Source organism: Zea mays, chromosome 10, assembly GCF_902167145.1.
Source record: "Zea mays cultivar B73 chromosome 10, Zm-B73-REFERENCE-NAM-5.0, whole genome shotgun sequence".
NCBI classification, from domain to species: domain Eukaryota; kingdom Viridiplantae; phylum Streptophyta; class Magnoliopsida; order Poales; family Poaceae; genus Zea; species Zea mays.
Window position 1 is genome coordinate 126,781,081 of NC_050105.1, and position 12,099 is coordinate 126,793,179.

The following is a 12,099-nucleotide window of genomic DNA, read 5'->3' on the forward strand; positions in this document are numbered from 1 at the left end:
CGACGACAAGAAGGGAAGAAGAAAGGAGAAGAAGAAGTATTACAAGAAGAAGGGCGGCGATGCCCATGTTTGTCGGGAATGGGACTCCGACGAAAGCTCAAGCGACTCCTCCTCCGACGAGGACGCCGCCAACATCGCCGTCACCAAGGGCCTTCTCTTCCCCAACGTCGGCCACAAGTGTCTCATGGCCAAGGACGGCAAAAAGAAGGTAAAATCAAGGTCCTCCACTAAATATGAAACATCTAGTGATGAGGATGATGATAAAAATGAGGAGGATAACTTGCGCATTCTTTTTGCTAACCTTAACATGGAACAAAAGGAAAAATTAAATGAACTAATTAGTGCCATCCATGAAAAGGATGATCTCTTGGACTCCCAAGAGGACTTCCTAATCAAGGAGAATAAGAAACATGTTAAGGTTAAAAATGCTTATGCTCTAGAAGTAGAAAAATGTAACAAATTATCTAGTGAAGTAAGCATGTGCCATGACACTATTGCCAACCTTAGAAATGAAAATGCTAAATTAATTGCTAAGGTAGATTCTCATGTTTGCATTGATCCTAGAAATGATAGTGTTGATTTGCTTGCTAGGATTGATGAGTTAAACGTTTCCATTGCTAGCCTTAGAAATGAGAATGAGAAACTAATTGCTAAGGCTAAGGATTTTGATGTTTGCAATGCTACTATTTCCGACCTTAGAACTAAAAATGATATGTTGCATGCTAAGGTTGTTGAACTAAAATCTTGCAAACCCTCTACATCTAATGTTGAGCATATTTCCATTTGTACTAGATGTAGAGATATTAATGTTGATGCTATCCATGATCACCTAGCCTTAATTAAAAAACAAAATGATCACATAGCTCAACTAAATGCTAAGATTAGAGAGCATGACTTAGAAAATGAAAAATTTAAATTGGCTAGAAGCATGCTCTATAATGGGAGACGCCCTGACATCAAGGATGGCATTGGCTTCCAAAGGGGAGACAATGTCAAACTTAATGCCCCACCTAAAAATTTGTCTAACTTTGTTAAGGGCAAGGCTCCCATGCCTCAGGATAACGAGGGTTACATTTTGTACCCTGCCGGTTATCCCGAGAGCAAAATTAGGAGAATTCACTCTAGGAAGTCTCACTCTGGCCCTAACCATGCTTTTATATATAAGGGTGAGACATCTAGCTCTAGGCAACCAACCCGTGCCAAGTTGCCTAGAAAGAAAACTCCTAATGCATCAAATGATCATGCCATTTCATTTAAAACTTTTGATGCATCTTATGTGCTTACTAGCAAATCCGGCAAGGTAGTTGCCAAATTTGTTGGGGGCAAGCACAAGGGTTCCAAGACTTGTGTTTGGGTACCCAAAGTTCTCATTTCTAATGCCAAAGGACCCAAAACCGTTTGGGTACCTAAAACAAAGAACTAAACTTGTTTTGTAGGTTTATGCATCCGGGGGCTCAAGTTGGATACTCGACAGTGGGTGCACAAACCATATGACCGGGGAGAAAAGGATGTTCTCCTCATATGAGAAAAACCAAGATCCCCAACGAGCTATCACATTCGGGGATGGAAATCAAGGTTTGGTCAAAGGATTGGGTAAAATTGCTATATCTCCTGACCATTCTATTTCCAATGGTTTTCTCGTTGATTCTTTAGATTACAATTTGCTTTCAGTATCCCAATTATGTAAAATGGGCTACAACTGTCTTTTTACTGATATTGGTGTAACTGTCTTTAGAAGAAGTGACGATTCAATAGCTTTTAAGGGAGTGTTAGAGGGTCAGCTATACTTGGTAGATTTTGAAAGAGCTGAACTCGACACTTGCTTAGTTGCTAAGACTAACTTGGGTTGGCTTTGGCACCGCCGACTAGCCCATGTTGGAATGAAGAATCTTCACAAGCTTCTAAAGGGAGAACACATTTTGGGACTAACCAATATTCATTTTGAGAAAGACAGGATTTGTAGCGCATGCCAAGCCGGGAAGCAAGTTGGCATCCATCATCCACACAAAAATGTCATGACTACCGACAGGCCGCTGGAGCTACTACACATAGATTTATTCGGCCCGATCGCTTACATAAGCATCGGCGGTAGTAAGTATTGCCTTGTAATTGTGGATGATTATTCTCGCTTCACTTGGGTATTCTTTTTACAGGAAAAATCTCAAACCCAAGAAACTTTAAAAGGATTCTTGAGACGGGCTCAAAATGAGTTCGGCTTAAGGATCAAGAAAATAAGAAGCGACAATGGGACGGAGTTCAAGAACTCTCAAATTGAAAGCTTCCTTGAGGAGGAGGGCATCAAGCATGAGTTCTCTTCTCCCTACACGCCACAACAAAACGGTGTAGTGGAGAGGAAGAATCGAACTCTATTGGACATGGCAAGAACCATGCTTGATGAGTACAAGACACCGGACCGGTTTTGGGCCGAGGCGGTCAACACAGCCTGCTACGCCATCAACCGGTTATATCTTCACCGAATCCTTAAGAAGACATCATATGAACTCCTAACCGGTAAAAAGCCCAACATTTCATATTTTAGAGTTTTTGGTAGCAAATGCTTCATTCTTATTAAAAGAGGTAGAAAATCTAAATTTGCTCCTAAAACTGTAGAAGGCTTTTTACTTGGTTATGACTCAAACACAAGGGCATATAGGGTCTTTAACAAGTCCACTGGACTAGTTGAAGTCTCTTGTGACGTTGTGTTTGATGAAACTAACGGCTCTCAAGTAGAGCAAGTTGATCTTGATGAGATGGGTGAAGAACAGGCTCCATGCATCGCGCTAAGGAACATGTCCATCGGGGATGTGTGTCCTAAGGAATCCGAAGAGCCTCCAAGTACACAAGATCAACCATCCTCCTCCATGCAAGCATCTCCACCAACTCAAAATGAGGATGAGGCTCAAAATGATGAAGAGCAAAATCAAGAAGACGAGCCACCTCAAGATGATAGCAATGATCAAGGGGGAGATACAAATGATCAAGAAAAGGAGGATGAGGAAGAACCAAGACCGCCACACCCAAGAGTCCACCAAGCAATCCAACGAGATCACCCCGTCGACACCATCCTCGGCGACATTCACAAGGGGGTAACTACTCGATCTCGTGTTGCACACTTTTGTGAACATTACTCGTTTGTTTCCTCTATTGAGCCACACAGGGTAGAGGAAGCACTTCAAGATTCGGATTGGGTGATGGCGATGCAAGAGGAGCTCAACAATTTCACGAGGAATGAGGTCTGGCATTTAGTTCCACGTCCTAACCAAAATGTTGTAGGAACCAAATGGGTCTTCCGCAACAAGCAAGATGAGCATGGTGTGGTGACAAGGAACAAAGCTCGACTCGTAGCCAAAGGGTATTCACAAGTCGAAGGTTTGGATTTCGGCGAAACCTATGCACCCGTAGCTAGGCTTGAGTCAATTCGCATATTATTGGCCTATGCTACTTACCATGGCTTTAAGCTCTATCAAATGGACGTGAAAAGTGCCTTCCTCAACGGACCAATCAAGGAAGAGGTCTATGTTGAGCAACCTCCCGGCTTTGAAGACAGTGAGTATCCTAATCATGTCTATAGGCTCTCTAAGGCGCTTTATGGGCTCAAGCAAGCCCCAAGAGCATGGTATGAATGCCTTAGAGATTTCCTTATTGCAAACGGCTTCAAAGTCGGCAAGGCCGATCCTACACTCTTTACTAAAACTCTTGAAAATGACTTGTTTGTATGCCAAATTTATGTTGATGATATTATATTTGGGTCTACTAACGAGTCTACATGTGAAGAGTTTAGTAGGATCATGACACAGAAATTCGAGATGTCGATGATGGGGGAGTTGAAGTATTTTCTAGGATTCCAAGTCAAGCAACTCCAAGAGGGCACCTTCATTAGCCAAACGAAGTACACTCAAGACATTCTTGCTAAGTTTGGGATGAAGGATGCCAAACCCATCAAGACACCCATGGGAACTAATGGGCATCTCGACCTCGACACGGGAGGTAAGTCCGTGGATCAAAAGGTATACCGGTCGATGATTGGTTCATTGCTTTATTTATGTGCATCTCGACCGGACATTATGCTTTCCGTTTGCATGTGTGCAAGATTCCAATCCGACCCTAAGGAATCACACCTTACGGCCGTAAAACGAATCTTGAGATATTTGGCTTATACCCCTAAGTTTGGGCTTTGGTACCCTCGGGGATCCACATTTGATTTACTTGGTTATTCGGATGCCGATTGGGCAGGGTGCAAAATCAATAGGAAGAGCACATCGGGGACTTGCCAGTTCTTGGGAAGATCCTTGGTGTCTTGGGCTTCAAAGAAGCAAAATTCGGTCGCTCTTTCCACCGCCGAAGCCGAGTACATTGCCGCAGGACATTGTTGCGCGCAATTGCTTTGGATGAGGCAAACCCTGCGGGACTACGGTTACAAATTAACCAAAGTCCCTTTGCTATGTGATAATGAGAGTGCAATTAAAATGGCCGACAATCCCGTCGAGCATAGCCGCACTAAGCACATAGCCATTCGGTATCATTTTCTTAGGGATCACCAACAAAAGGGGGATATCGAGATTTCTTACATTAATACTAAAGATCAATTAGCCGATATCTTTACCAAGCCACTTGATGAACAATCTTTTACCAGACTTAGGCATGAGCTCAATATTCTTGATTCTAGAAATTTCTTTTGCTAAGCTTGCACACATAGCTCATTTGAATACCTTTGATCATATCTCTTTTATATGCTATGACTAATGTGTTTTCAAGTCTATTTCAAACCAAGTCATAGGTATATTGAAAGGGAACAGGAGTCTTCGGCGAAGACAAAGGCTTCCACTCCGTAACTTATGCTTCGCCAACACTCCGAGCAACTCTCTCTTCTTTGGGGGAGAAATGAGCATCAAGGAAAAGGACTTTATCCTTGGGGGAGAGAGTAAAAGCTCAAAAGCAAAAGGACCGGACCTCGTCTTTGGTATAATCTTAACTCATTTACTTATGACCAAAGGGGAGGAACTTACTTCGAGGGCTCTAATGATTCCGTTTTTGGCGATTCATGCCAAAAAGGGGGAGAAATGAGCCCAAAGCAAAAGGACCGCACCACCACCACCAAATTCAAAAACTTAGTGCTTTCCAAAAGTCTTTATCATTTGGTATCCTATTGTGTTCAAAAGGGGGAGAAAGTAGTATTTCAGAAATGGTATATCAAAACCCTCTTGAGAGGTGGATCTCTTTTAGGGGGAGTTTTGTTTAGTCAAAGGAAAAGCATTTAAAATAGGGGGAGACAATTTCAAATCTTGAAAATGCTTTGCAAACTCTTATTCATGTACCTTTGACTATTTGCAAAAGATCTTTGAAATGGATTTACAAAAAGAATTTGCAAAAACAAAACATGTGGTGCAAACGTGGTCCAAACTGTTACATAAGAAAGAAACATTCCTTGCATATCTTGTAAGTAGTTATATTGGCTCAAATTCCAAGTAACCTTTTCACTTACATTATGCAAACTAGTTCGATTATGCACTTCTACATTTGCTTTGGTTTGTGTTGGCATCAATCACCAAAAAGGGGGAGATTGAAAGGGAATTAGGCTTACACCTAGTTCCTAAATAATTTTGGTGGTTGAATTGCCCAACACAAATATTGGACTGACTAGTTTGCTCTAGTGTATAAGTTATACAGGTGTAAAAGGTTCACACTCAGCCAATAAAAAGACCAAGTTTTGGATTCAATAAAGGAGCAAAGGGGCAACCGAGGGCACCCCTGGTCTGGCGCACCGGACTGTCCGGTGTGCCACCGGACAGTACACAGTACCTGTCCGGTGCACCAGGGGACTCAGACTCAAACTCTTCGCCCTCGGGAATTCTCGGAAGCCGGCGCGCTATAATTCACCGGACTGTCCGGTGTGCACCGGACATGTCCGGTGCTCCAAGGAAGCTCGGCCTCCTGAACTCGCCAGCCTCGGGTTCGCGCGGCAGCCGCTCCGCTATAATTCACCGGACTGTCCGGTGTACACCGGACTGTCCGGTGTGCCAGCGGAGCAACGGCTCCCTGCGGCGCCAACGGCTCCTGCGGTGCATTAAATGCGCGCGCAGCGCGCGCAGAAGTCAGAATCGCCCATACCGGTGCACCGGACATCAAACAGTACATGTCCGGTGTGCACCGGACACCCAGGCGGGCCCACAAGTCAGAAGCTCCAACGGCTAGAATCCAACGGCAGTGATGACGTGGCAGGGGCACCGGACTGTCCGGTGTGCACCGGACTGTCCGGTGCGCCATCGAGCAGACGCCTCCAGCCAACGGTCACTTTTGGTGGTTGGGGCTATAAATACCCCAACCACCCCACATTCATTGTCATCCAAGTTTTCCACTTCTCAACTACTACAAGAGCTCTAGGCATTCAATTCTAGACACATTCAAAGAGATCAAATCCTCTCCAATTCCACACAAAACCCTAGTGACTAGAGAGAGTGATTTGCCGTGTTCATTTGAGCTCTTGCGCTTGGATTGCTTCTTTTCTTTCTCACTTGTTCTTGTGATCAAAACTCCATTGTAATCAAGGCAAGAGGCACCAATTGTGTGGTGGCCCTTGCGGGGAAGTTTTGTTCCCGGCTTTGATTAGAGAAGAGAAGCTCACTCGGTCCGAGGGACCGTTTGAGAGAGGGAAGGGTTGAAAGAGACCCGGCCTTTGTGGCCTCCTCAACGGGGAGTAGGTTTGCAAGAACCGAACCTCGGTAAAACAAATCTCCGTGTCTATCTTGCTTATTCGCTTGGGATTTGTTTTGCGCCCTCTCTCGCGGACTCGTTTATATTTCTAACGCTAACCCGGCTTGTAGTTGTGTTTATATTTATAAATTTCAGTTTCGCCCTATTCACCCCCCTGTAGGCGACTATCACTACCTTAAACAGGCTGTGCTCGTGCTCGCCCATGGGTCGCGACCTCGACCTAAACCCGGCCTGACACTAAAATATTTCGGATCGTGTCGTGCCTAGGCCGTGATTTTTCCGTGCTTCAGACCGGTCCATCATACCCGGCCCGAATGTACAACTATAGTTATAAGTGGGCTGGGCCACCAGAGTACTGTGCTAGCTGCGATAACGTATTATGTGGGCTTGAGGAAAAATAAATCTCTTTGGAAGGTTTTCATGATGAGTAGTGTCGTGAGCATATTGAATGACAGGAAAATCTTGTGAGTTGTTAGAGGAAAGGGGGCCGAGAACACTCTAAGAGAAGCTACTTTGTTGACGATGCATTGAAAAAGATCAGCAGTTATGACAAATAAGAGGGGAGAAAGAGGATCACCCTATCAAACCCCTCGCATACATTTGAAACTTTTCCCATGGACACCATTCAAGAGAACCGCAGAGGATCCTGACCCCAACAAAGACTTGATCCGAGAAATCCATTGCTCAGGGAAGCCGAGAGATCGGTGCATTGCAATAATGGCATTATGCTCAATAGTGTCAAATGCTTTAGCGAAATCAAGCTTTAGAACTACTGCTTCTTTCTTCGAGTGATGATATTGATGAATATATTCATAGGTCCAGGCGAGACAATCTTGAATGGACCTACTCTTGATGAATCCGTACTGATTCTTATGAATGAGCTGCTGGATTTTAGGTTGATGCCTGTTGGCCAGAAGTTTGTCGACCATCTTTATGGCAATATTGATGAGGGAGATTGGCATGAAGTCGGTTACCCTAACCGAATTGTTAACTTTAGGAATCAGAGTGACATAGGAGGTGTTAAGACCTTCCAAACTCAACTGATTGTCGAAGAAGTCCTTGAAGAGATTGTAGAAGTCACCTTTGGTCAGATGCCAACAATATTTTACAAATTTCCCATTGAAGTCGTCTGGGCCAGGAGCTTTGTCAATCGGCATACTCCGAACAATGCTATCAAGTTCAGTACAAGAGAAGGGTATGACCGAGGAGTCAAGGCCTTCCACATGTTTAACTAAAGGGTCAATATTGAAGAGCATAGAAGGAGTGTCAGAAACCCCAGGCGTATTTCTCATTATGCCCAGAGATGGAGACTCCATCCTCATTGGTGAGGATAGCAGTATAGTTGTGTTTGTATCTATTAGTGGCAGCTGCGTGGAAAAACTTTGTGCATTCATCTTCTAACTTGGTCCATCTTTGTATATCTTTGTTTACAATAAACATTTTGAAATTTCAGAAGTTTAGCTAACTGATTTTTTATAAGAGTCCTCGTATTGCCTTTCTGGAGAAAAAAAGAGAGGTCTTTGTTCTTCTAATGCAGATATGTTTTGTCCATGGCAATTGCTTGTTGGAGTGGTTGATTCACTCCACCCTGTAAAACAATCTACAATGGTTCAATCGTTACTAACAACTGGCCGTACTTACTCCGAAGATACCAGAATGATGACCGCTTGTTTTGGTCTGTGGTAACTAGGATGAAAATGTCACACTTGAATTTGGCATTGGAAGAAATGATGGATAAAAGATGGAAATTAAAAGATGGGACGCAGCATACAGGCAGGTGCAAGATGGGAATTCCAAAAAGGGGTGAGTCTGTTTGTCATTTGATCACCCACAGGTTCTGTTCTACAAGAGTCAGGAAGCAGTATACAGCTGCAAGTTGAAAATGTAAAAAAAAAAAAGGATACGACTGAAAGAAAATGACTCCAAAAAATTGGCCCATGCAGGTCTCGAACCTGCAGCACGACGCTCTAACCAGCTGAGCTAATAGGCCATATATTTGCTATGAGATTTAGATTTTATTTATATCTATCCGAATAGCATTGGATCATTATCAATCGATGTCGGCTGACATCTATAGCAATCCAATACAGTTTAAGCAAACGGTGTTTCACTCAAAGTAAAAAGCATCGTTTATTCATGAGAACGATAGTATCAGCATATGTACAAGCACAACAGTTTCTCAAAAGTGTTCCACATGCGCACAAACTGGAGAGCATAAAAGCTACAACCCTTATTGAACAGAAAATAACCAGGGATGCAGGCAACTGGATCAGTAAGAAAGTCTAATTAAGGGAGGAGCAGCCATTGGACTTGAGGTACTATGCTTGGGATTTCAGGAAATCAGGCTGATTCGTAACCGACCGAACCCATGCCCATTTGTGATCGTTCACATCGACAGGGTTCTTCGCCACAGCGACATCTTCCAGCGGTATGTAACTGTACGTCCCGTTTATCGGACCAGGCACGAAGCCAGTAAACCCAGCCATGACCCCGTGGATGGCGGAATGCGCCAGCAAAGTGCAGTACAAGTTGTCGCTGGCGTTCGCAGGGACCGCTCGGATCATGTACGTAGGGTCAATGTACTTCACAGTGAACAGCTCGTCGGGATGTTCCCTCTTCCACCATCTGCCCAGCTCGGACTTCAGCCAGGGTCCTACGTCGAGGAAGACGGTGTTGCCGGACTCGTCCTGCTCCCGCTTCTGATCGTCAGTCCGGGGAATCAGTTCCTGGCCAGCTCCTTCGGCGACCACGACGACAGCATGCCCCTTCTTCTTGATCCGTTCGTACAGGAACTCGAACAGGCCACCCTTGCCTTCCAGGTAGAAATCCACCTCTGGGATCAAGCAGCAGTCGACGTCCCGACTGCTGAGGGTGGCGTGAAGGGCGATATGGCCTGTACTCCTTCCCATCAGTTTGACAATGCCTACGCCGTTGACGGCGCTAACAGCCTCCACATGAGCGGCGTCAATTGCCTGTTGAGCGACCTCCACCGCAGTCTGGAAACCAAACGACCTGTCTATGATGCCGATGTCGTTGTCCACAGTTTTCGGGATCCCAGTGATAGATATGTTCAAACCACGGCGTTTAAATTCTTCAAAGATCGCCAGAGCCCCTCTCATGGTTCCATCCCCGCCTATCGCATATATCTTCAATAAAAAAAGGACGCGATCAGTTCAGTTTATACTTTATACTGTGCTTTACAACGAAGAACGTGCATTTGCTGAAGCACTCAAAACACGTGTACGAACTATAAAAAAAAAGAAGGGAAACAATTAGCCGCTGTGCGTGAACGGCTCCCAAAAACTCATTCTGAACCTTGAAATCTCGAACTAAATAGCATAGCATACTTCTCTTCTGCAATACCCATGAGCTGCCCAGATTCAATTTGGGGATTTAAGTGTGTAAAGTATGATCTCACCTGCGTGTACCCGCGCGCGACGATGCCGTCGACGATCTTACCGAGATCGAAGCCACCCCGCGTGGTCTTGAGCACGGTGCCACCCTTCTTGTGCCAGTCGTCGACGGCGGCGGGGTGCAGCCTGACGTGATCCTCGTCGGCGCCGTAGAACCCTCGGTAGCCGGCGGCGACGCCGAAGACGTGGCGGACGCCGTAGAGCTCCTGGAGCCCGACGACGAGCTCCCTCAGCACGGTGTTGAGCCCCGGGCAGAGGCCCCCGCAGGTGACGAGCGCGGCGCGCGCCGCGGCCGGGTCGACGGCGAGGTCCCGCCGGGGGCCCCCGCGGCGGTAGGCGACGAGCGGGGAGGGCGCGGCGGAGACGAGGTCGAAGAAGGCGTGGCGGAGGGAGACGTCCCCCGGAGAGATGTAGAAGTTGGCGGGCGGGTGGAAATAGGGGTGGCGCGAGATGGGGTTCGGGACCGCCGCCGCCGCCGCCGGGGACGAGGAGGCGAGGCGCGGCACGTCGCGGAGGGTGAGCGGCGGGAGCGTCACGGTGGTGTTGGTCGGGGAGGTGGCGTCGGAGTCGCCGGGGGTGCCGCCGGAGCCGGGGGCGGCGGTGGGGTCCATGTGTCGGTCGGCGAGGTGGGTGCCTGAGGAAGCCGCGCGTCGGGGGTGGGACCGTGGGAGCGAGGCGGTCAAGAGGAGCGGGGCGGGGCGTGCGACGTGTGGCGGTTTCAGCGGAGAGGTTTTTGAGCTTTCCTGAAAATGAAACTGGGAAGGCGCGAAAGGGCCACCTCAATGGCCCGTGACTTAAATAAACCAGACACCGAGACACGTAAGCAGTGTTAGGCACCGCACCGCACCGCACCGCACGACATAATCCTCGACCCTCGAGGCCTCGAGTCGACACGTCGTGTAGTGGTGTACTAACTATGTAAGTAATGACGTTTTTATTCATCAGGGTAATCGAGGATTTAAGGTGTTTGCTTTGCATTTTGCGACTCGTGGAGTTGATGCACGATCGACGTACCTTTCCCGGCGCATGCGCAGGTGGAAGGAGGCCACCAATGCATAAGCGGGCCTAAACATTTGAGATTAGGTATTCAAAAATTTAAAAATTAAAAAAATTAGTGCTCTAACGCTATTTTGTATAATACATTATTAACAAATTACTATAAATCATCAAATACCCATGAAACATTCTGGGCCCGCCACTGCACCAATGTGGTTATTAAACGGTAAAATATAAAAAAATTATGAACAACTTTTAAACATTTAAACGTTGAAATATATTTTTAGACTTGACATATAACTTTAAATATAAAATAACTTTATATATAAGTTGAGTACTTGAGTTCACAAAAGCAAATAACATAAAAAGATATATATCAAATTCAACATAAGTTCAACCACACAAGTTACAACTTGTATTCATGATCAGTAATTATTATCCAACTCATTAATATTAAGACCTAAAAGAATGATTTATTGTCACTGAGCAAAATCAAAATAGAGCCTAGAGCATTGATCTCATATGGCCAGATTACTCACCAAATGGAGCAGTTGTCAGTCTATCACTGTCTGAATTAGAACCTGGGTGTTTCATTGTCACTGGAGGATGGTGGAGAGAGGAGGGGCAGAGAAGAGGAGAGGTTGTTGGCTGCTAGAGAGGGGGCAGGGGAGAGGAGAGAAAGGGCGCTGATTAATGGAGGATGTGGGCAGCGCCCAGCGGCGACGCTGGAGGAGAGGGTGTCGGGGCGGCGGCGCTGGAGAAGATGAGGCGGTTGCCGGCTGCGCATCCACACGCTTGAGAGGAGGGCGGCTGGCGACCTGCGCTCGCTGCTCCCACGTAGGAGATGGCGACTGAGAATGGACCGCCTAGAAGGCTTAGTCATTAGGAACTTACGGTTTTTTCATCTTTTGGCCTAGAAAATGAACATCCCACGACGAGTAGAACGTCCTAAACACAAATAAAACGCCTTAAAATACTT

General features: G+C 46.1%; 1 protein-coding gene across 1 annotated transcript; it reads right to left on the reverse strand.

Annotated features, from left to right (window-relative positions):
- Positions 1 to 8,823: 8,823 nt before the first annotated feature.
- Positions 8,824 to 10,870, reverse strand: LOC100191982 (ATP-dependent 6-phosphofructokinase 2). Its single transcript, NM_001137406.1, has 2 exons — positions 10,130 to 10,870; positions 8,824 to 9,857 (listed from the first exon to the last, which is right to left on the reverse strand). Exons 1-2 carry the CDS (start codon positions 10,733 to 10,735, stop codon positions 9,030 to 9,032), a joined length of 1,434 nt encoding a protein of 477 aa, NP_001130878.1. The 5' UTR covers positions 10,736 to 10,870; the 3' UTR covers positions 8,824 to 9,029.
- Positions 10,871 to 12,099: the final 1,229 nt, after the last annotated feature.

Excerpts from the sequence above, each read along its gene's own strand:
- LOC100191982 (NM_001137406.1), bottom strand. The coding sequence starts at position 10,735 with ATGGACCCCACCGCCGCCCCCGGCTCCGGCGGCACCCCCGGCGACTCC. Across the intron at positions 9,858-10,129 it reads TCGCGCGCGGGTACACGCAG|ATATATGCGATAGGCGGGGA; the intron begins GTGAGATCATAC and ends TTTTTATTGAAG.